This window comes from Trichoderma evansii (assembly GCF_050947405.1).
Source record: "Trichoderma evansii strain SZMC 28006 chromosome Unknown GGI43scaffold_16, whole genome shotgun sequence".
NCBI classification, from domain to species: Eukaryota; Fungi; Ascomycota; class Sordariomycetes; order Hypocreales; family Hypocreaceae; genus Trichoderma; species Trichoderma evansii.
The window spans coordinates 486,129-509,342 of NW_028145190.1; the positions used below are offsets into that span (position 1 = coordinate 486,129).

Genomic DNA, 23,214 nt, shown 5'->3' on the forward strand with positions numbered 1-23,214 from the left:
GAAAAGCTGTCTCCCTCATGCCTATATATTAGTGTTCTCTTATCTAGCCATTGGGACCTGAGTCAAGAAAAGCCAAGAGTCCGGTTCACACTTTGTCAACTGTCAAATCTAAATACACATTACCAAACTATTACACCTTGATAAGATATATCATATTCCTCTTTGCCTTCGTCTAATTCACCTTCTCTTTGTGATTTTTTTTTTTTTTTCTCCTTTTCTTTTCACACAATGGTCCTAGTCAAGTGTTATGGCATGCTACCAAGCACCGCCAACAAGAAAGCCATCAAGTCATACACATTGGCCATCCGTAAGGCTGAGTTAACTCGCATGAACACGCTTGTAGAGCTCTCTACCATAGCAACCCCAAATTACGAAAACACTGGCGCCAACAAGTCTCAAGAATTCGGTGTAACACGCGAGTGGCTTGTGGCCGCCAAAGAGAGATGGCAGAACAATTTTATCTGGTATGTGATTCCATAATTTTTATTAATAAAGAATCGGAACATTTGATTGATGACGTTATCTGCTATAGGGAAGAGAGGGAGAAGCTTGTCAATTCTTTTCCAAATTTCAAAACAGCAATACCAACTCCCAATGAAGATGGCTCTCCAAGTGATGTCGCCATCGACGTCCACTTCACAGCGCTCTTCTCCAAAAATAAGGACGCGGTGGCAGTACTCTTTGTGCATGGCTGGCCTGGGTCTTTCTTTGAATTTCTGCCTCTTCTCAAGCTACTACGGGAGAGATATCCTAATGAAGAGAGCCTACCATACCACATCATAGTACCATCAATCCCAGGCTACGGGCTTTCTGACGCCCCTCCAATGGATCGAAACTTTACAGTCACCGATGCCAGCTACATGCTGGATCATCTCATGTCCAAAACACTTGGAATTAAGTCTTACATTAGCCAAGGAGGCGATGTGGGATCATTCATATCCCGCTATAACGGCTACAACTCTCCAAACTGCAAGGGTGTTCTCATAAACTTCTCTCCAGTCCCAAAGCCAGAGAGTGCAACACTCGACGATATTGATGAGGAGGATAAGATTGCCATGAAGCGATATGAGTGGTTCGTCATGGGGGCCGTATCATATATGGGGATGCATGCCACCAGACCGTCTACCGTTGGATTGGCCTTAATGACCAACCCGATCGCAATACTCGCCTGGATCGGCGAAAAGTTCCTCGACTGGACTGACCCAGCTTCATTCTCTCCGACGTCTCACAACGACAACCAACAATCAATCAGATCCACAACTCCATATTCTATCGAGCTAATGGATGAGGCTATTGCGGGAGCAGCCCTATACTACCTTACCGGGTGCATGGGAACATCATTGTACTGCTACCGCCAATTCTTCCCTCAAGGCAGAGATGCAGCCTCCACAGTGCAACGGGACCTGTATATTGCTAAGCCGAAGATCTTTGGCTACTCCTTTTTCCCTTGGGAGGTCATGGGAGCTCCAAAGGAGTGGATTGCTACGAGCGGCGATATGGTATTCTTCAAGCGGCATCCCAAGGGAGGGCACTTTGCCGCATTGGAACAGCCAGAGGCTGTATGGGAAGACGTGGAAGAGTTTTTGCAATTATTACCGGCGGATTCATAATGTCTTGATGATGGGTAGCGTAACGTTTTTATGGTGTTCCAACTTCATGCTTTGTTTAGATATTTACTCTGCTCATCGTTTTATTTGAAGAATCAAAACTTCGCTTTCAACATTTATACGTAAGCAGTGTGACTTGTACCTAAATCCAAACAGTCTAGACAAATGAAAATGCTAGTGGCTATAGCCATGGTATACTAAAAGAGAGAGAAAGAGAGAAATTAAATCCTGCCACGGAACCCGCCATCTATTCCATAGTCTGCGAGACACAATCCATGAACTGGCGACATCTCGCCATGAACCAAGCCCCTTCTAAGTTTCGCCATCTGCCACAACACTTCCATATCTACCCCAAAAGGCGTTGCTCTGGGAAGAACTAAGGGATTTGGTGGTCTTGAAACTCTTTGATCAATCGAAAACTGTTTCCATTTGGAAATTGCCTCATTCCCAATGAGAGGATTAACAATTTCGTATAGAATGGCCTTACCCTCAGGCGTAGGCAGAACTTCTTCAAATACCACAGCACCGTACTGCTCTAACTGTTCAATAGGAGATAGGGATTGATATTCTGCGTCGGATTCCTTCTCTGGCCGAAGAGCAAGTCGTAACGTTCTCTCTAGCTTCCGCTTGTCTCCTCGGCCGCTCACCATGACGAGATCGCAGCTTCTTATCGGGTCACTTGAGACCTCGACACGTGTAGCGGCCTGCTGCATCCATTTCACAAAGGGATGCATGATTCCCCACCAGATTGCGAGATCTGAAAGGAATATGTTAAAATCGAATCGGACATAGCGGATACGCGTCCAGTTGAGTAATCCAGGATCTCCACCGTAGATGTAATCAAGGCTGACGTCTTTGGCTTCTAGAAGATATGGCCAGTCCTGGATGCGCGAGGATGCATGGATCATTCCACTAAATCCCTGTCCTTCAAATACTCTCATGGATTCTTTAAGAATAAGAAGATCCATGGCATTTGTAGGGATTTTCGGCTTCTCCCTCTGAGCTTCAGTATCGGGAAGAGGCTTATCAGGAGGAGTCGTATCCGCAAAGTGAAGAGTGTCAATATCAAAGTTGAATAGGATCCACGGCGAGGAATCCAGGACAATGGGCCACCCTTCATAAGGCCATGAAACGAATTTGTGATTCAAAATAGTGCGAGCCTCCAGATAATGGTAATACTTGTTCATGATGGCACGAGATTCTCGGTTGATGTGAAGGGCAACAGGAGGGCGAACGGTGGACTTTACACTCCAAAGGCCTCTTCCAACCCGACGAGGGATGAGACCAACTAGACGAGGCTCTATGGTGTCGAGCCATATCTTTTCGCGCAGTTCATAGGGAAGTTGAGAGAAGTTGACCATATTATCGGTAGACTTGGTACCGCAGATGAGATGGAGAATACAGCAGAGCAAGAGCAAGTCAATATATGGGAGGATAAGGGTCAGCAGGCGGATATATGCGTGTATTGTAAACGTAAAGTTTGACTTCGTGTTAAATTGAACAGCGAATACAATATACAAACATTAGATAAGGTCATGCGTGTCATTTGATGGTATAGACTGTCATCAAGAGGCTGGGCTGAGTGTGAGGCACCAAAGTCTGACAGATTGACAGGGATGTGCTTGAAGTGAGGCTCAATGCTGAAGAGCAAATGGTAAAGGTGCAGCCTAATCTCAGTTCTTCGAGCAAAAGAGGAAACGAAAGCTAAAAGGAAACGCTTAAGCGATTTGATTATACGCAAATTGGTCATGCAGGCTATTTGAAGCTGGTCGAGCTATAGAACGACGTAATAGTGATAATCCCCCCCGAATGCTGTGGCTTAGCTCTAGGGTAGGACATTCCAGCTGGCATCATATCTGCCCCTCCTACAGGCCGATGAGGTAATCCAGAGCGCCTGAACTGTAGGCGCTTCAGTGGTGCGTGTCCCGCTGAAGCCTTGCGCTGAGGCCACTAGTCTCCAAGCGGCAAGGTGTCAGCCCGGTGCCTTGCCTGGAAGCTCGAACAAGGTAATCGAATCGCAGCTTCGTCATATTGTCTACTCGATTATACCAAAACAACAGCTCTCTCCAAACCTCACATCAGCTCCCCTCACCGGTTCTCGACTTCAATCCGCCCGGACCTCGATAGAGCTGCCGTCGTCATCATGGGCGCAGATCCGCAATACGTCAAGTGGCCCTTGCTGCCGCTCTCCCAGCACGTCTTCACCCTCACAAATGCCTACGCTTCTAAACAGGCCCAGCAGGCCGCCGCCAAGGCCCTGCAAGATGCCATCGCCCAGGACAAGATGGCACCCTTCTACCGATACCTGGCCCATCCAATCGAGGGTATTCTGAATGCAGTCGGCGAGAGCGGCTCCTCAGCAGCGGGGAAGCCCCCGAGCCGGAAATCAAGCCTGGTGGGCATGGTGGCGACCAAGGCGGCACCCGGGGCAGTCAACCTACCATGGGATGAGGATCTATACAACAAGCTGAAGGAGGACAATGACAGGGAACTGGCCGAGTTCCAGAAGGAGCAGGATGAGGCGGAAGAGCAGGCTGGTGAGACTGAAGTCATGGCTGCCAAGGGCAAGCGGGCAGACTTTTGGGCTCGAGTGGGTGACAAGGTACGGATCCAATCCTCTGATATGCTGCAACGCTGCTGCAATCGCCGCAGAGGGGCTGTTTGCAAGGATAATGGCGGTGTTATTGAGCTGAGCTGACCATAATTTCCTGCAGGACAAAGCAATTGCCGAATTCGAAAGCTTATTCGAGAAGACTGGCATTCTGGGCACCAAGATCGACCTGGTCCTCGCCACGATACGCATGGGTCTCTTCTACGGCGACAAGCCCCTCGTCAAGAAGCAAGTCGAGCGAGCAAAGGCACTGGTCGAGACTGGTGGTGACTGGGACCGTCGCAATCGTCTAAAGGCCTACGAGGGCCTGCACCTCCTCACCGTCCGCGCATACAACACAGCCGCGCCTCTTCTGCTCGACTCCCTCTCCACATTCACCAGCTACGAACTCTGCACCTACTCCAACCTCGTCGTCTACTCCGTCCTCGCCGGCTCCGTATCCCTAAAGCGTGTCGATTTCAAGTCCAAGGTTGTCGATGCCCCCGAGATCAAGGCCATCATGGGTGATGGTGAGGACAAGCTATTAGCTCTCAGCGGTGCCCTGAGCGCTGGTCCCGGCGCAGATGACTCCACGGGTGATAAGCTCCCCAAGACAGCCACCACTACGGCGGTCAACCTGACGACTCTGGGCTCCAGCTCCGACCAGCCCGAGGCCGAGATGGCCATCGATTTCAGCCCTCTTGCTCTGTTGGTCAGCAGCCTGTACAACGGCAACTACAAGACCTTCTTCCAGTCCCTCGCCTCAGTTGAGGAGCAGTTCTTAAACCACGACCGCTATCTGCACGAGCACAAGAGCTGGTTCATCCGAGAGATGCGCCTCCGTGCTTACCAGCAGCTGTTGCAGAGTTACCGAGTCGTCGGCTTAGAAAGCATGGCAAACGACTTTGGCGTCACTGTTGACTTTTTGGACCGGTAAGTTCACTATTATTATTATATTTATCTCTATTCTTTTATTCGGCTGCTAATACAACCATAACAGTGATCTTGCTCGATTCATCGCCGCTGGCCGCATCCCCTGCACCATTGACCGTGTCTCTGGCAAGGGTGTCATTGAGACCAACCGTCCCGATGACAAGAACAAGCAATACCAGGATGTTGTTCGCCAGGGTGACCAGCTGATTACAAAGTTGCAGAAGTACGGACAGGCTGTTAGACTAAGGGGTAGCGAGAGAGCATAAGCGATTTGACGGGCAGGTGATGATTTATTAAAAGAGAGAGGAGATGAGATAGTTGTAGACTCTCACCTCCTACTCGCTAAATAAAGAAGGAGAACAAACAAAATAATACGTTCCCCTATGAGTTGTGTATCACACGAATTAATATGAAGTGATTACAGCAGACAAATAGAAAAAAAAAAAAAAAAAAACAAATGATCCCAAATATGAAACTCAAGTTTGAACAATATTTGATCTAATGGTGTGGAGTATTTGCCACAAAGGTAGGCCACCTTTTGTATATAAAAATAAAGAGCCCATATCTATCATTTTCTAGGAGATTATGCTATATATCCATTCCGCTTCTCACTTAGAAGACGCCACAACAAGAAATTTCCAAGTATTCGCTCACTTTCCCAATGAAAACACCTCTACCTCCTCTTGACGTGTAGAAAATTTTTCTTTATCCAAGAACATTTACCTGTACTTGTCCATGAACTCCTTGTGGAACTTGGTGATTCTGTCAACCCACTCAGTTCCAGGAGCAAGGAAAGTGGTACGGAAGTGCAGAGTGCCCTCCTTCTGTCCGAATCCGCTGCCAGGGATGACGCAGACACCGGTGGCCTCGAGCAGTCTCATGCAGTAGAACTCATCAGGAGTGCGGTTCTCAGACTTGGCAGCCTCGGTGGCTTTCTGGGACAGGGTGATGGTGGGGAAGAGGTACATGGCGCCCTGGGGCTCGCCGCACTCGACACCCTCCATCTGCTCAAAGGCCTTGTGAAGGGCATTGGCACGCTCACGGAGACCGTTGGCAATGGCGTTGTACTCCTTGTCATAGAGCTCGAATGAAGGCTCGCCAGCCTTGGGAGGGTTGACCATGAGCTCGACAAGGCACTGGGCGATGACGGGAGCGCAGAGCATGATGGAGACGAACTTGTAGATGGCGGCCTCGACCTCAGCGTCGAATCCGACCAGCTCGAAGTAGCCACCACGGTGACCGCACTCACCGACCATTCCCTTAGAAATACTGTGGAGTGAGGCAAGTTCGACATCGTCGTACTTTCCGGGGTTCTCCTGCTGCAGCTTGCGCAGGACGCCCTTGAAGCTGTGGAACTTGCCAATGAAGACGTTGGTCTGGTAGACCTCGTCGGCCATGATGACGAGCTTCTGCTTGCTGGCGAAGTCGATCACAGAGCGGACATCTTCCTCAGAGAGGGAGGCACCGGTAGGGTTGCCGGGGTTGATAACGACGATGGCACGGACATCGACGCCGTCAGCCGTGGCCTTGTCGTATGCAGAGCGGATTGTGGCGAGATCAGTGGCCCAGGCCTTGGATTCGTCGAGGTAGTAGGGGACGCAGGTGGCGTCGAGGACGGAGAGGGTAGCGGTGTAGAGAGGGTACTGAGGAATGGGGACGAGGACACCAGACTTGTCGGACTCGGAGAGGATGTGAAGGAGAGTGTTGACTCCGGACGAGGCACCGGCAGAGAGGTAGATGTGGTCGGGGTTGGCAGAGAAGCCGTCTCGCTCTAGAGAGCCATAACGTCAGTAAATATTCAGTCCAAAAGTCTATATCAGCACGGAAATGCCACTCACTCTCGAGGAACTTGGCAATGCTCTCCTTGATAGCGTACACACCGCTGCTGGCGCTGTAGGCACCAACAGAGCCGCACTGCTTGAGCAGCCACTTGGCACGCTCAATGACGTCGGTCTTGTAACCAAGGTGGTTGATCAGAACATCCTCCTTCTCGAGCAGGCTAGGGTACTCGAGCAGACTGAGCACCTGGCGGAAGAAGGTGATGGGCTTCTGGTCCAGCTGCTGGGGGTTGCCAATGTTGGCAGAGATAACCTTGTCGAAGGGCAGGCTGGTGTCGCCCTTGCTCAGGCGGGCACGCAGCTCCTCCGACTTGACGGCGAGCTCACCGCGGACAGCATATTCAGCTGCGCGGACGTGCGGGTTGATGTTGTTGATGTTGAGGCGGCCCATTTTCGCGGTAGTTGAGAATGATCGAGGAACAAGTCTGCGATGGTGGGGTTGAAATGTTCTAGATGGCGGGGTGGAAAGGGTGAGCAAAGATCGCCGATAACCGGCGTTTTCCAGATCTTTTTTTTCCTTCAAGTTAGCAAGAGAGATCTAGATAAGGGCCAGAAAAAAAAAACTTTCAAAAATGATGGGGAAGAAAGCAGTCTGATGGCGGGGGATAGAAAATGTGTGGAGCAGCTCTGTGTCGTTCTTATGCGTCTGGGCCAAGGAAATTGTCGGCTGATGGCAAGGAAATCCACGGGATCTACGAGCTTGCAGCAGCCACTTTGGTCCAGGCCGTAAGCCGGGAAGGGCTTCACCACCACGCCTCATCTGGCATATCGTGACACAACGAAAAGAAATCAGCGCATGAGTCGCTCCACGCATCGTCTGTCGCGCTCTGTCCAGATTGGTGGACCAGGGAGGATGGCTGCGGCATTTGTCGTTTTGGGACAGCAAGGATGGCCCAAGTGCAACCTTTAAGCCGCTGGATCTTGCAAAGCCGTCATGAGTCGTTGTAATAGAAACAGAGCTTCCCCTAGAAGTTATAAGCTAGAGCGTGTGCTGCGTTCCCGAGATCCGTATAATTGTCGTCGTACTCTAATTCCTTGTCCCATGTCCGCTTGGAGCATATGCAAGGTGAAACGCAACGAAGAGCGTAACCAAAGAGAGAACCCTGAAAGAAAGAGCAACAGAGTAAAGAGACTTCAAAACCCTACCTGTTATGCGCGAAGCGCCAACCAGCAGTCTCCCACTCGCAGCGCCATGCAGCGCCTTGCCGCCAGCCAACAGTGCTCTTGGCATGGTGCCCAACTTCAATGATGGAGGTGATTGTTGATGAGTTGAAGGAAAGAAAAAATCTCCAAAACCCACAAGGACCGCGGAGATATAGCTGGAGCTACCAAAAGCCAAAAGGGCGGATGCTTTTCGTTGGCTTTGGAGACCTCGTGGCTTTCCCCTACATCACTTGGGCCGCACCCTTTATCTGTCGCTACATAATAGGCTTACATACTCCATTAAAACCTGCTACGTGATAGGTCCTTGAATCCTCCGCAAGCTAATTCGACATGGTAGAAATTGTGAATCCAATGTCACAGTGCCTCTATCAGCGCAAAGCTGAGAATAATATGCTCGCCCATACCGGTGATACTGTAATTACAGCGCTGGTATTTTCCTGATATCGGACCCCTGCGCAGTGGCAGCGGTACCCCTGGGGACCCCTACCAGTAGTGAGAAGCTTACTTGAAATAGCTGGAACAAGCAAAAAGTAAGCCGCTATCGGCGCGGTACGGTCACTGTAAAGCTTCCATAGATTTTCCGCCACAAAACTTTACTGCACAATTACATAATGCGAAGCATGCCAATATCCACCGCACACATCGGATCTCGGCAGTATATTGTTCCGGATTGAGCATCCCGCCATACCAGGAATTTACGCTGCTATCGCGATCATGTCGAACGACATCATTTGAGCGCCCAAGGTATCGACAAAATGGCCAAGAAAGGTGAGTTTTCTGATTATTCTCTCCAATCGGATCTTGGGATCTCTCTTCGTAAACATACACAATTGAATGAAGCTAACACCCTCTGCAGCAAAGGCGAGATTGATCAACGTCCGGCTCATCTCCATGGCCATGACCGGCTTCTTCTATACCTTCAAGCGGCCCAGAACATCTCCCATGATGGGAATGTTGAAATACGACCCAATAGGTACAAAATTGAGCTATAATCTATATTAATTATTCGAACGTTGCTAAAAGTGTCTCCCTATTAGTCCGAAAGAAGGTCTTATTCCTAGAAACGAAAAAGCGATCGAAATAAAAAAAAGAATTATTCCCCTTCTCCCCCAAGCGACATCAGTCCCACTGTACGCTCAGGGGATGTGAAAATAATGATTGGGTTGCGGGCAGGCCGGTTATTTCAGAGCCCGCGGCTATGTATATGTACAACACGAAGAGCATTTCTGGAGTTCGAGGGTGGGCTGTCATTGCGCTCAATGCGCTAGAAAGTCAAGATATATATGATCTATTTGGAAATAAAAAGAAAGAAAAGAAGTCACTCTCAAATCATTTATGCCCAAAGCTAGCGCTAAAAATAAAGATTGTCAAATTATGAATAATGGTGAATTTAAGCTACCTGTTGGGAGGCTATTCCCGGTCCAAAATACAATTCTCATAAATATAGCAATCTGCATCTAGTCCATCACCTATTTGACTTCTCTTTTGGACTACTCATCAATGTATCCCGCAGTTCTAAGCTTCTTCGGGTCTCTGTAGCTGGGGTTATCTAGCTGCGAGGACATTGGATTGTCCTGAGGTATCTCTCGCTTCTTGTTGGCCAACTGAATGTCCCTCTCAAAATCAGCTACAGTCGGAAAGCTCCAGTCATGCCGAACCATTCTAGAACAAATTTCGGCAACCATTTGTTTTGATGAAGAACCTGCCTTGCTAATAGAGCCATTCGAAAGACCTGGGGGTTTGCTCTGGTTGACCTGTAGCGTATTGGAGTGGCCTTCTATACTGCCTGATTCGATTATGCCAGACTGGACCTGTCCCTTGAGGATTGACCTGAGCTGCGTAATTTCACGACGCCGCTTTTGCTCCTGCATCACTGTTGGCGGGGGCGATGGTGATCGCTCACCTGGATCCGGACTATGGACAGTGACTTTACGAAATGCGCCATCTTCTGTAACCGGTGGCTGCGTTTCTGTCACTCCGCTCGATCCATTGGAAGGTACCGACGAGTTATTGTCTGCCTCGACAGTTGGCTCTGGAGCTCTAGCTACCAGCTCTTGTTGGACCCATTCGCTCTCCGTTGCGAGATAGCTGGTTGATGACTGAATAAATCTACTGATTTCCACAAGTCTATCAATCTTCTTCTCGCAAACTTCGACAGGTGAAGTTTGTTCCTGTATCGTCTTTAGCTGCGCTCGTGCTGCTTCGATACTTTGAATCTCCTTGAGCCATCTATCACGAAGCACTTCGTTTTCTTGGGCTTTTTGCTCAAATTCTTGCAGTTTGCGAGTCAGCTGTGTAACAGCCTCACGTTCAATTTCTAGAGTCGCCTGCAACTCGTATGCTTTGTGATTTGTTTGTATAATAGGTTGCTTATGTTCGTCGATGTAAGCTGCCAAGGCTTTTGCAATATTTTCGCTTTCAACAAGTAGTCGTGATATTTTCTCTCTCTCCTGCCCAAAACCTTGTTCCAAAATGCCTCGAAGTTCAGTAGCAGCACTGCGAACTAATTTGGTGGATTCTTTTTCATTGTTCAGAACTCCGGAGATTATCGTATCAATATTTGTTGTGAAGCCTTGATGCATCTGCTGAAACCGACACTCCATATCATCGAGCCTCGCTTCACGGTCTAGGAATCTCTGTGTCAAGTCTTGTAAGAGAGTGTCGGTAGTGCGCTGGCTGCTTTGCCCTTTGTCGACTAAAGCGTCGAATTTCTGCCCGATGCGCTCACAGACATTTTCTGCCTTCTTTAAGCCGCCGCCGAGTTCTTGAACTTGTTTGAAAAGATCTTGAATCTGCACACAATGTCCTTCCTTGTTTTTTTCCCATCTACCTACTAGTTGAAATGTCTCATCTTTGAATTGATCAATATTCTGCCGAATGGATGACTCTAACTGTGAGAGTGCATTTGAAGAATCTCTTTGCTCGTTCTCCAGGGAGAAAATGACTGGCGAAAGACTATTATTTGTGAGATTGGGGAACACTGCAAAAGATATTTGTGGACAATCTCACCTCTCCATGATGCTTTTTTCGACGGCACCCAGCTCGACGGCGAGATCCTCTCGCGAGAGCATATTACCCGCGACGAAAGTTCCACCATTAATCAAAGTATCTAACCTGCTTATATGTTAGCTTTCCCTTTCAGACTACAAAAACACGTTGATATACTTCAAATTCAGCATATCCATCATTTCTGTACTTTGCCGAGCATCCAGTTGATGTTGTTCATTCTGTGTGGTATGGTGCGCCATCAAAGCTTCTACTTTGGCTTCCAATGTTTGCACACATTCCCTTGCTGCACTCTTTTCTTCTGCCTGAGCACGCAGACTATCAGCAAATAGCCTTTCCTGAGTCAACAAACTCTCCTGATGGTTTAGCTTCTCCTTTAGAACAGTTATGACTTGATCCTCTGTTTCTTTGTCAGCGATACCCTGATTGCACTTGAGTATGAAGTCTCACTTTGGTGGATGTCTTTCTCCGTTTGCAGGCGATACTCCTCGAGACATTTTTTCATCTCTGCACGTTTTTTCTGGCTGGTTTCCAAAGCTTTATCAATAGCATCCGAAGCTAAAGTTTTACCGGTCTTGTCTTTCCGTAATTGATCCATTGTCTCTTGACAAAGATCGCGAGAGCGTGAAAAGAGATCCTGTTGTTCTTTGATGGCCTCATTAAGCCGTGATCGACTCTCTTGGTGTTTTTCTTTCAAAAGTTCCGATCGCTTCTTTTCTTCAGATAGCTGCTGTCGTAAAGACTCAAGCTCCGAATTCAAATTTTTGTTCTCTCCGAGGACGCGGGAATCTTCTTCAAGCAATGCCTTGTAAAGCTTCTCAGTTTCGCAGATCTTGGAATCTTTCTGATCCAACAGCACACGCGACTTTTCAAGCTCTGTTTCTTGATGCTGCATATCGCCATGGAGCCTTTGAATCTCTAAGCGGGCTTCCACGACTTCGTCATCGGTAATATCGAGACATTCATTTAAGCATTCAGTAAAGTGTGTCATGGCTTGAAATTGTTTAGCAAATCTTTTATGGACTCGTGATCTCTTTTTAGATATATTGCTGCTCGCAATTGAGCTTGATCGGTGGCGAGACGGCTGCTTAAGATCTTTGGTCGAGGTGCAGGGTATTGGCCGCACCAGAGAGTCCTTATGGCGGTGATGCCGAGGTTTGGGGTGGCTACGGTATGTGGGAGGTTCCAGGTCGCCGCAGATGCTAGGCGGTGACTGGTGATGTTCATTTCGACTTGCTGGCTTTGCGTGAGGAGGTTGATATGCTAGGCGATATGCGTTATTATGCGTAGGAGGAGCCACTTTGTGATCAGTGGGCGGTGGGAGCTCTTGATAGTGACTACGAGCTGGCGAAGACGTAAGCTTTGGAGGCGATAATAGCCTGATATTCTTTATTTCACCGGCGCTCTTTGGTGAGCCACTTCGAGGACCAGACGAGTCTTTGACATCTGAATGGCCAGAATGAACAGAAAATATGGGCTTTTAGAACATGTTAGAAATTAAGCCACACTCCTTTATGTTGCAACGTACAAGTTTAGCCTCCTCAGATACGTCAGGTATACTGGAGCTTATGTCAGTCGGCTTGCCTGGAAGACAAAGCTCTGGCAGGTTCAAAGGCGAAGCTCTGGGTAAGGGAACTATAATCTTGCCCTTTGGCGGTGAGGTAATCTTATTCTCAAATGATTCGGAAAGTTGCGTAGCAGCGGGCTTTACAAGTGAAGCATGCCGAGGAATATTGCTAAATTGGCCAGGACGAGGTGGCTCTCGCCGATGAAATGTGAAGCCCTCCGCAAGCGAGGCCTCGGAAATCTCTTCTCTATGGTCAAAACTAATCTGAGACCAGTCTTTGTTATGATGATCTTTTGTTGTTTTGAGGGGACTTGGCTCCGGAACAAGCTGTGACTTGTCGTTGAGATCTGCTTCTTTGCCCATCCACATGTAGCTAGGATTTCTTCTACCAGAAGGTGAGCCTCCAAGGCCATGCTCAAGACCCTGAGGTCTCATTGTCGCGCCTATTGAGAGTGTCTTTGAGAGCGTAGAGTGCGAGAATGTGGTGTATGCGTTTGGCTGAACTGCATAAATTTGATTCGTAGAGAGGCACTGCAGGATTGAAAGGCGAATTATCTCGATATTCTGTTACAAGATCTGGAATCTGGGACAAAGAACAATTGATCAATTCACTTTTCTGGTCATAGAATTGGGTTTCCATGGTCAAGGCGGTCAATTTGTGGCTAAGCGAGTCTATCTAGGCAGTAGCTGTAGAAGGAAAGAACGATGCGCCTTTCAGTCTTCGACAGCAGTCATAGCTCCAAGCTGAGGTCGAAGAATACAGCAATGGTTCAAACTCTGGTAGATGGAGAGCTATTTTGATGTCTATTAGTCAGGCTGGTTTTAGATATATAGCATATATTAATATGCAGCCATTTCATATGTGCATTTAAAAAGGTAGCGATATGACTCTTCTCTCGATTCAAACTTAGGAGTATCAGGTCCTATTCTGAAACAGCAGGGTATCAATAGAATCTGGAGCAGTTTGGTTCAAATCAATACTGAATACTAAAAATAAAAATTTATTATTGCTGTGTAATAAGCAATACTATCATAACCTCTTGCTATCAACTCGAATGTCATATAGTTGAAGCGACTCAACTCATCCCTAATAGCCTGAAGCATAGTCCACTGAGTGCCTAGGGCGCCTTACCTGAAGCAACTCAATATCTTGAGACGCCGCAAATGTTCGGCGTTTAATGTTCGCCTCGCGGGCCGCTTCATGGTCGTTAGAAGCCGCACGCCTTCTATCCAATCCGCCTCATCTGCATTATACAAAGCTTCACTGTTTTGAGCCCCTCGAATTACACAACCAGCGCCGCTAATGGCTAGCGAAGAGGCAACCCCTCCGAAAGAGGAAATCGAACGACAATCACTTATATCACCAATATCACCTCTAGGCCTTCTCAATCTCCATAAGCGCGATGCACCAGCTCCCCGAGTCACAAAAATAGGTCCTCTCTAGTCTCACATCGTCACGGAACCGTCACAGACAAGCCATGTGGGCGCGCAGTGATGGCTTTCGCTCGTTGGTGCGCTGAGGTGATGCCAGAGACAGCAGGGTTGGATCCTGTACACCTCATTGGCCATGACCCCTGCACGAGCCGTTGGCGTCGGCGCTTGTTTGGAGAGACAAGGCCAATCATGGCGGCGCACCACCAGCGTTCTATCATGTCCAGGCACAGGAGTCACAACAAGTCTGGCTAAGAGATGCGCAAAATGGGGCGGATGAGCGTTGGAGGGCGGTAACTGATACTACATGGATCGCTTCCGGCATTGACATGCAGGAACTTGTCGCGGAAATAGCTGGGCAGAGTGGATGAGAAGTCGAGGTGAGAAAACGAAGCGCCAGTAATAAATGGTGGGCTGCGGCACAGTACATCTCCGGCCTTAACCCATCTCCGGCCTTGAAGACTGAGCTTTGAATCCAGTTGTTTTATTTTTATTTTGCTTCACTATTGCTACCTGCTATTCGAAGATATCTCGTACGATATTTAGACTTCTCATACGACCATCTCGGATTTTGCATGACATACAACAAACGCCTTATACAGACATAGCCGCCAAACCAACCAAGGGCATATTATCATGGCGTCGCAAACCTCCGCCTACTTCCCTCTGGCGACGGACAATTCGTGGCAGGGCGCTTCCGGCAGCATTACTCCTCAGGATGGAACGGATGCTGGCGCTGCGGGCGACAGCTCTGCCAATTCCATAACCCTCTCGACCGGAGCCCTGGTTGCCATCATTGTTGTGGTTGTAGTCGTTATCTTGATCGGCAGTAAGCATATATCCATATTCCTTGGCCAAACTCCTCCGAGTGCTCACACAAGCTAGTCACAACTGCTTCCCTCTTCTTCATTGCCAAGAAACGTGAATGGACCATCAAAGAGACTGTTAGAAGATCAACGAAGAAAGTTGTTACTGCTCTTACTCCAAGGCGATCTGAATTTCCTCGCTCTGTCAAAGGCTCTACGCGCTCTAATCGCAAGGGACGAACAAAGCTCGACGACATCCCGCCAACTCCTAGACTCCGACCTGAAGACTTGGAGAAGGGTCTGGCTCGAAGCGAGAGCAAATCCGTACGTAACCCTGGTGGGAAGTAACGGCGAGAACATTAGCGTGGTGTGTATGTGCAAGTGTGTGGCTGTGCGCATATTGGGGGATGTGCAGTTCAAGCGCAAAGGACTTGGGTGGGAACGGCTAATGGCGAGTGCTTTTTTTGATGATGAAATTATGATTTCGCTCACGGGCGTTCCGGTGTATATACATATATCCTTTTGCTATTTTTTTATTTGTTCTCCTTGATATTTCAAAATTTATGGGTATCACATCTTTCTGAATGTGTTGGAGCTGGCGCTTCGCCTATCCTTGAAATTTCGCCTTTGTGGAGCTGGAGCCTCTTCCTCTTCCTGCTGCTGCTGCTTCTTCTTTCTCTCTGGCACAAATGTAACTTGTCGCTCTCCACGAACTTCACCACGATCTCCCTTGTTGACGCGCGTAGATTTCTGTTGTCTTGAGCCCAATGCAGAGTCCTTTAGTGGTCGGCCCTCATTTTGCGTCGATGAGATCCGCATCACCACATCATCTTTAGGCTTAGAGATGGGCTCCTCTTCATCGCTGGATTCCTCGTCGGAGTCTTTGCCTTGGAACTGAACCGATCCATGCTTTGCCTCCAGAGCTTGCTGAACGGCAGTGCTAGGGTTGAGAGCCTTGAATTCACCACTGTTTTCGTCCACCACGAAGTCTTCGTCTTCGAACAGCTGGGTGAATCGCTTATCTCCCAGAAGACCAGCGTTGGTATCGACTTGGCCTCTGTTCTCCTGCTTCTTGAGAAGCTTGTCGACAAATCTCTGGTTGACCTTGACCTTCTTGGTGCCTCTGATGCGGCTAGAGCGCTCTTTCTCAACCTTCTCCTTGATACGTTTCTGTCTCTCGTCTTCGAATGCATAGGGGTTTGCGATAAGTCTAGCTTGCTCGTAGAGCTTGGATGCCACAAAGTATCCATGCATATATGGCCGCAGCAAGTTGGTTTTTCCAATCAAGTGAGACAGGCTGAGCTGTTTCAGTTCTGGCAAAGTCAAGAACTTGTAGTTGTCGTAGGTCTCGGTGCGGACTTCTTCCGCCATCTCTTCCACCATGTTGTCTAAGAATGAGCACCACCTTGGAGCTGAGCCCAGCTGGGGTACGAAGAATGCGTGCTGCTGCTTGCCCTCATTGGCTGTCAACAGCATGCCAGTGTTTTTGCACCAAGCCACGTCGTTGATATCCACCACAGGTTCAACTGATGTCCATGGGTCGCCCGAAGCTTCATCCCAGATTTTGATGATGCGCTTGTCAGCCGACAGAATCTTCTTCTCTTGTGACGATGTTGTCATATGTATCAGTTTCTTCACGGGGAAGCCATAGCCATGGTCTTTCTTGAGCAAGGGAGTAGGTCGACGAAGGTCGAATAGCTGGATCATGCCGCTTGAGCTGCCGGTCGCCAGTGACAGGCCTGATGGATGGAAATCCATTGTTGTGACACCACCTTCATGGCCGGAAAGTAGCGCAACCCGTGATCTTGATCGGGGATCCCAAAACTCTACTGTGCCTATTGATGTACCAAAGGCGAGCAGATTGTGTGTATCTTCGGCAATGGCTGCGCAGTTTACACTGCCAACATTGACACCTCCTTGCAGACCACCACCGAATTCGTCGTCTCCTCCAACTTCGACCTGATATGACTTCATGAATCTTCCAAGTTCCAAGTTCATGCGAAAAACTTCTCCTTGGCCATCAGCGTCGATACCGACGGCCGGAACAAGGGCCTCAGTAGAGTGTCGGTCGTATACCAGATCTCGGCCGTACCTAGGAATGCGCACTTCATAGTGGCAGCCCATAGGGGTGTGGAATTCGAGCTTTCGATCATTCTGGAGGTGAAGAGATTTTGTGTAGTCGGTGGAAAGTAGGACAAAGGTTTCGTTGGTGGAAGTCGTGTGTCTTGCGAAAGAAAGAGAGAGTTGTGGTAAGTTGTGGACGTGAAACTGGGGTTTGTATGTGCCCGTGCTCATGACCCATTCGCCATCTTCACTGATCCTTACACACTGGCTGGCCTCTTCGAACTCGAAGTCCTGTAGAAGCTCAACGCGACTCTGATACTCGGCATCGTCCTTCAGACTGCGCTTCCGGCGACGAGCGAGCCAATCTGGGAGAGGGCGCGCAGTGGATGCACCAGAGATTGTATAGACGGGGACAGTCCCCGGATTGGACAGCTTCATAGCGAGGGCGGGGAGAATATATCAGAAGATAAAATTTGGGCCTCCCTCTGCGTGAAGTTGAGTGTCAAGGTAAAATATCTTCTGCCGCCGCGCAGGCAATTGGCCTAACAAAAAAAAAATCAAGGTGAAGAAAAAAACGGCCCCACCTCGGTGAGCGGTCAGCCGCCCCCCCACACAAGCAATGCGGACTCGCTTGACCGAAGACTCGCCAGCCAATAGCCAGCAACGCGCTGGATCCAGCACGCTCCGGACTCCCTGGACACTCCCAGCCCACTGGCCCGGCGCTGTCAATTCCGTGCTCTGATCCGTGATGCGGTGCATTTTCGACGCTGCTTGCTAATCCGAGATTTTCTTGCTGCTCGGGTGGTCCATGACCTGCGGCTGCACCTGGTGGCAACGATAGGGCGGCTGATGTGCTCCTGACAACCCTCGCCTTCCCCTTTACTCGACACTCGACTGTCGGACGCCTCGTGACTTGCATCAACTTGTTCTTCGAACTCGGCGCGCCATCTGGGTGACGCTCTTGGACCCCATCGACCGAAGGCACTCCAGTTGAGATGGAGCTCGGACAACTAAGAGCATCAGAATCGCTTATCCTCATCACGACTTCTTGATCTCGTCTGCCATACATTTTCTCTTCGCGGGCCTCTGTCCCGTCGTTTGCGCGATAGAGTCTAGAAAGCCGTGGCTCGGTGCCGACGACGGCGGACTGCGCTGTCACCGGCTGCCGCGAGCCGATTATTCTACAAACAGCCGACATGGAGACTGGAGAATATGAAACCAATACACTGTCGATAGTGAGCTTGACACCCTACTTGATCACCATGGCCCCTCATTCTCAGCTAACATCGAGTTTTAGAATAGTGTCTCGTCGATCACTTATCGCCTGTACGAACCGTCACCCAACTTGTCGCAAAACTTCGCCTCGGTTGCTCTGGAGATTGAGAATTCGCTGAGGGACAGAGGATACATTGTTTTATACGATGCGGCTAGGAGAGGGTTATGGCACTTCATATTTCTCACGAAAGATGAGGAGGAGAACTTGGACAAGGTGGGCGACAGCCTTGGACTGCCGCTCGATGTGCTCGAGCAGGGCCTCGTTGTAAAAGAGGAGGGCGTCATAGAGCCTCCCATAATGCCAAAGCCCCGTTCTCAGGCTCTTCAGTCTGGTAACACGCCTACGAGCCTCTTGTCAACTAATTCTACTTTGGAACAAGCCCACCGTCCAGCTCTCTCCTCGCCTCTGCAAACTACTACGCCGTCCTCGCAAGACCACGAATTGAAAGCCGAATTCAAAATCAAGACAACAGCGCAGAGTTTGTTATACGAAAAACTCATCACGGCCGTCTCGCTAACGGTATCGACTGCCTTTTGTCGTCGAACTGGGGCGATACCTCTCAACTACAGGACGATTTTGATGTCTCCGATTGCGTATAGCGCACAGCCGCACGGAGTTGCTATCGGCAGACCACAGATATTGGGCACATTCAGAGTTTACTTGACAACTACTGGAGCATTGGTGATCGGTATTTCTTTAACCAAATGTAAAGGGATTCTCTCATTAGATGATACCGCCGCCTCCAGTCTGGCCCCTTCTGGCTACTCCGTCCTCGCAGCTCCTTTTGGTATCATGACTGCTACCCAAAATTTTGTTCCTGGTGACGGTGGCCTATCAAGCCTTGCTCAAACACCCATGACACATTTTTTTAGCTTCCGTAACGGACTGGACGGGCAGGAGTCTCTGTGGAAACAAGCTTGCCAACGATTCTTAGATTTCAGAGGAATAGCTGCCTCGACACTGGGAGGATGTCTTTGGGTAAATCTCTTAGTGCCCAAATCCAAAAGTGCAGATTCCAAGGGCGACTACCGATCGTCTGGCGCAAATTCCTCTTTTACCCTACCGTGGCCAAGGCGTCTCTGTTTCCGCAAGAAGAATGTCGACGCATCCTCTACTAGTCGCGTAGTAGATACTGTGCTGAGTGGCCATGAAGAAAGCCACGATCCTCTTGGCAACGCGAAAGGCTGGCACAGCTCTATTACAGAAAGAGAAGAGAGGATCAAACGAGCAATGGAGCGCGCGGCGACTATATCCAAGGACTCTCACCCGCAACCCACAGATTCGAAGACACCCAAGCTAAGTGGCCTATCTCCAGTGGCTCTCCAGCGCCCCAACACAGCAACAGCTGGTATCATGTACCCGACACCACCAGATGGGATCCAACAACCGAACGGCGTCACTCCATCAATGGACGGTACCTTTTCCAGTCCAGGCAATCCCTTGTCAGCGCCAATTATGCCAGAAGCAGATGTGACAATGCAGAATGAGCCGACAGGGGGGGATGGCCTCGACCAATCTCCTAATGTTACCGAATCGAAGAGACGGCGGAGCGATAACAATCTTCTCGGCGACACTGACAACATGCTTGGAGGAGATGTGGGAGGAGATATGTTTGATGACAACGATATAACAGAGGCTGACTTCAACTTCTTTGATGAGAAACCTGGCGATCTTGATACTGATATTGCAATGGGCGATCTGCCTGGCTCGGAAATGGCGCCGTCCCAAGTTGCTGAAGAACCTGTAAAACCTGTCGAAGCCGTGCAACAGCCACTGGCACCGACGCCTGCATCCCTACCACCTGCCCCTTCTCTCCCCCCTTCAACGCCAACTCCAATTCCCGCTGTGAGTCCAACTTCTGCGCCTGCTCCTGCTCTACCAGCAGTGATCTCACTGCCGCCGCCGCCGCCGCCACCTCCTCCGCCTCAGAAAGAAACGGGAGTATTTGCCAAGCCTGAATTGAAGCATGCTAGAAGCCAGAATGAAGATGCGGCCCGTCGAAACAGAGGAGACATACGGGTTACTCCTGCAAAGCGAGAGTCTAGCCCATTTGATCCTCATGCTGTTTTTAAGCGGGTAAAGGCGTCCTTAAAAATACCTAAACATGACTCCTCCATCTCATCTCAGCCCCACGGGAGGAAGACAAAGGTATTTGAGAGCCTTGATTTCGATCCAGCGATACCAATGATTAGCAAAAAATACGAACAAGGAGGTTTTTTCGACCTAAGTGCTCTTTCAAAGGTCGAGAGGATGGAAAAGGCAAATGGTGATGTTCGAGCGGTACCAGAGACTGACTATCTGAAACGCCATGGTAAACTTAACAGGAAACCAAGGGATCGTTCGACTACTCGCCATGCTGTAAACAAGCAATATTTTGCATTGGAGCCGCAAATATTGACAACCAGTCCCATGAAATTGGATGGATCAATATCAGACAGAGAAGACGGCAACATGGAATCAGATCAAGATGACTCTAGCTACACGTCTGACGAACCTGGATCTCCGCACAAAGCTAGCATCAGGTTAATCCATGGTGATGACGATATCCTGTCTCAAATTACCTCCTTGAGAGACTGTGATATCGAAGAGCCCGATCATCAACTGGCAATGGAATTACCAAGGTTATCAAAATCAGATATTTCAGGAGTGCCACTCTCTCAACTGTTTTTGGATCCAGAACCATTATTGTTGGATATGGGCTTGAGCGACGAAGATGTAATCCAAATTGCCCAAATTGTAACTGAGCAAGCCGCAACTGGATCGTTAGACATTTTTAATGCGTCAGATTTCGAACCTGCAACTCTGTCGGCGAGTGAAAAGCGCTCAGATCTGTCTATACATGCTCGAGATGCATTTTATACCCTCGAAGGGATTCTCACACACTTTTTTGAGGATGCAATGCCTGTGCGCTTGAAGGGCTTACTGGATATACAAGACCTGCCGATTTTGAGTCAGTTTATACCACGACATATAACTGGCAGAGAGGGAAACTCTGAGGCTATGCGCCCGAGCAATTTATATCAAATCCCTAGCCCTCATCTAGAGGTACAAAGAGCAGACACAAAATTATCTGTTCTGCCATCAGCGGTTCCATTCTGGGAGAGTTTGGGTCTCTCACCTTCCTCTGGCAGCAAGAACATTAACGCGATTTGTGTCTTTCCTGGGTGGTCTGGAATGGGAGATAATGTTAAAGCTTTTATGGATCGCGTTAAAAGTGTCTATGAATTACTGAAGTTGGGCACGTTCGAAGTCATGCCTCTTGGTGAAGATGTGGAAGCGGGCCTGCTGCCATACGAGGTTGATAGAATAACCACTTCACCAGATGCCACGGTGACCAGACACGGCTCAGCCATGGTTGAATGCATGGAAGCACTGCGTGGAGTATTCAACAACCTCACAATTACCGAAACGAATTTTGTCATTTATTTTGTTTATTCCCCCGAGAATCCTGGGACCATTATTGAATCCTGCACGGCATTTCAGCGATTTTACGAGCTTTACCAAAAGATTCTAGCAAGCCGAAAAGAACCTCCTCAGAATGAGCTGGTTTTGCAATTGGTATCCACAGACCTACTGTCCTCCCCGTCAGCCTTGGTCATTACTCAAACTTCAGATCTTGTCAGACTCTGTATCGAGACGTATGATCGATGCACCTTGTTTGGGGGCCTAATGCCAGCTCCAGCAATCAGACTCGAACAGCTATTGCCACGCCTTATTGATTTCAAGCTGACCACAAATCCCTCTGCTTCCCTAATCCGTGAAAATTCATGCATTCACGTGGCATATTCCCAGAGTGTTGACGAACGATGGGTTACTGCGGCATGGACAGACGACAGAGGGAACCAGCAAGCGACGGCTGCCTATTGTATGGGAAGAAAAGGGAAGGCACCGTCTCGAAACATGACCGAAATCGCCAATGAAATATGGGAGACAACACTTGAACTAATATCTTCCTGGAAAGTTCTTTGGAGGGTCATTATCACCAAGTGCGGCCCAATGCCACAACACGAGGTGGATTTCTGGGTTGACCTGGCTCGTACCGAGATTCATGCCAAGGTCACATTAGTCCTGCTTACCGCTGACTCGAGTCCATCGCTTCAACTTTTACCTCCGGCGATCAAGCTTCCAGCGCCCACGGCTGCTCTCCATACTCCAGTTTCTACGCCGCAGCCCTCTATCCAGTCCCCGGAGCCTGTTGCTACTCCTGCAACCCCTGCCCCTGCGGCCGCTACGCCTTCTAACGATGGTGCCGCGGCTGGGGCTGGGGCTGGCGACGCAGATTCGGATGATATCTTGGTAGATGTTACTGATCAAACGTGGGGAGCTATAGCTGGCCACCGATTAAGCAACTCTACCAGTATTTTAGAGGTACAGCTCTCTCTGATGAGTGGATATTTGATCAAGAGGACAGGACTCAGATTGGAAGACCCTCCTATTGTTATGGAAGTCAATCTAATATACACAGAGGCAACTCCGCGAGTGCACGAACCTCTTCTCAGAGAGATGTTGGGATACTTCAGGGGACTGGGCACGCTGGCAAGGGCGCGTGGAGTGGTGGACAAGGAAGGGGATGTACGACCCTGGCACGTTGCAGCGGCTGAAAAGGCTGCGCGTGCACTGTATCTGTTAATGTGAGATTTCTTTCATGTTGAGGTAGGGGAGAAATTCCCCAGTTCGTTAATACCTCTATATGACGACGAACGTTGGAAACATGTCATTTGTTTTTAGGCGTTAACTTTTTTCCCTTTTTCAATTGGCGTTGGATACGGTATAGGCAGAGGTGGTCTTCATTTTCTGATTAAGGGAGTGATAGAAAGGACGGGAGGTTTAAAGCAGACAATCATATTACACAGGAGGTGTCTTGTCTTGTTTCTAGCATATCTCTGCATAAGGCTGGCGAGGATAGATTTTGATGTTTGGTAAGAGGAGAGG

The 23,214-nt window shown here is 49.1% G+C and overlaps 9 protein-coding genes across 9 annotated transcripts; 5 read left to right on the forward strand and 4 right to left on the reverse strand.

The window, feature by feature from the left end:
* Positions 1-228: 228 nt before the first annotated feature.
* On the forward strand, positions 229-1,610 carry GGI43DRAFT_385719 (epoxide hydrolase family protein; the record flags this gene model as incomplete). The annotated part of the gene is made up of 2 exons (XM_083203695.1): positions 229-464; positions 533-1,610. 2 exons carry the CDS (start codon positions 229-231, stop codon positions 1,608-1,610), a joined length of 1,314 nt encoding a protein of 437 aa, XP_083058600.1.
* Position 1,611: 1 nt separating this feature from the next.
* GGI43DRAFT_410240 (2EXR domain-containing protein) lies at positions 1,612-3,398 on the reverse strand. The gene has a single exon (XM_083206602.1). It carries the CDS (start codon positions 2,966-2,968, stop codon positions 1,829-1,831), a length of 1,140 nt encoding a protein of 379 aa, XP_083058601.1. The 5' UTR covers positions 2,969-3,398; the 3' UTR covers positions 1,612-1,828.
* A 182-nt stretch (positions 3,399-3,580) lies between these two features.
* Positions 3,581-5,588, forward strand: GGI43DRAFT_410241 (proteasome regulatory particle lid subunit RPN7). The gene is made up of 3 exons (XM_083206603.1): positions 3,581-4,209; positions 4,322-5,130; positions 5,198-5,588. The coding sequence occupies exons 1-3, from the start codon at positions 3,751-3,753 to the stop codon at positions 5,394-5,396; spliced, it is 1,467 nt and encodes a 488-aa protein (XP_083058602.1). The 5' UTR covers positions 3,581-3,750; the 3' UTR covers positions 5,397-5,588.
* Positions 5,589-5,849: 261 nt separating this feature from the next.
* Positions 5,850-7,359, reverse strand: GGI43DRAFT_385722 (pyridoxal phosphate-dependent transferase; the record flags this gene model as incomplete). The annotated part of the gene is made up of 2 exons (XM_083203696.1): positions 5,850-6,901; positions 6,969-7,359. 2 exons carry the CDS (start codon positions 7,357-7,359, stop codon positions 5,850-5,852), a joined length of 1,443 nt encoding a protein of 480 aa, XP_083058603.1.
* Positions 7,360-8,860: 1,501 nt separating this feature from the next.
* GGI43DRAFT_410245 (mitochondrial 54S ribosomal protein bL33m) lies at positions 8,861-9,582 on the forward strand. Its single transcript, XM_083206604.1, has 3 exons — positions 8,861-8,900; positions 8,989-9,105; positions 9,170-9,582. The coding sequence occupies exons 1-3, from the start codon at positions 8,888-8,890 to the stop codon at positions 9,214-9,216; spliced, it is 177 nt and encodes a 58-aa protein (XP_083058604.1). The 5' UTR covers positions 8,861-8,887; the 3' UTR covers positions 9,217-9,582.
* A 40-nt stretch (positions 9,583-9,622) lies between these two features.
* GGI43DRAFT_428847 (uncharacterized protein) lies at positions 9,623-13,140 on the reverse strand (the record flags this gene model as incomplete). The annotated part of the gene is made up of 5 exons (XM_083209028.1): positions 9,623-11,087; positions 11,142-11,188; positions 11,288-11,538; positions 11,589-12,615; positions 12,667-13,140. 5 exons carry the CDS (start codon positions 13,138-13,140, stop codon positions 9,623-9,625), a joined length of 3,264 nt encoding a protein of 1,087 aa, XP_083058605.1.
* Positions 13,141-14,537: 1,397 nt separating this feature from the next.
* GGI43DRAFT_107606 (uncharacterized protein) lies at positions 14,538-15,401 on the forward strand. Its single transcript, XM_083198863.1, has 3 exons — positions 14,538-14,560; positions 14,616-14,965; positions 15,022-15,401. Exons 2-3 carry the CDS (start codon positions 14,773-14,775, stop codon positions 15,288-15,290), a joined length of 462 nt encoding a protein of 153 aa, XP_083058606.1. The 5' UTR covers positions 14,538-14,560; positions 14,616-14,772; the 3' UTR covers positions 15,291-15,401.
* Positions 15,402-15,512: 111 nt separating this feature from the next.
* On the reverse strand, positions 15,513-18,075 carry GGI43DRAFT_385726 (ribosome biosynthesis protein ENP2; the record flags this gene model as incomplete). Its single annotated transcript, XM_083203697.1, has 2 exons — positions 15,513-17,371; positions 17,634-18,075. 2 exons carry the CDS (start codon positions 18,073-18,075, stop codon positions 15,513-15,515), a joined length of 2,301 nt encoding a protein of 766 aa, XP_083058607.1.
* Positions 18,036-22,993, forward strand: GGI43DRAFT_107625 (mediator complex subunit 13 C-terminal-domain-containing protein). Its single transcript, XM_083198864.1, has 2 exons — positions 18,036-18,241; positions 18,304-22,993. Exons 1-2 carry the CDS (start codon positions 18,203-18,205, stop codon positions 22,915-22,917), a joined length of 4,653 nt encoding a protein of 1,550 aa, XP_083058608.1. The 5' UTR covers positions 18,036-18,202; the 3' UTR covers positions 22,918-22,993.
* The last annotated feature ends 221 nt before the right edge of the window (positions 22,994-23,214 follow it).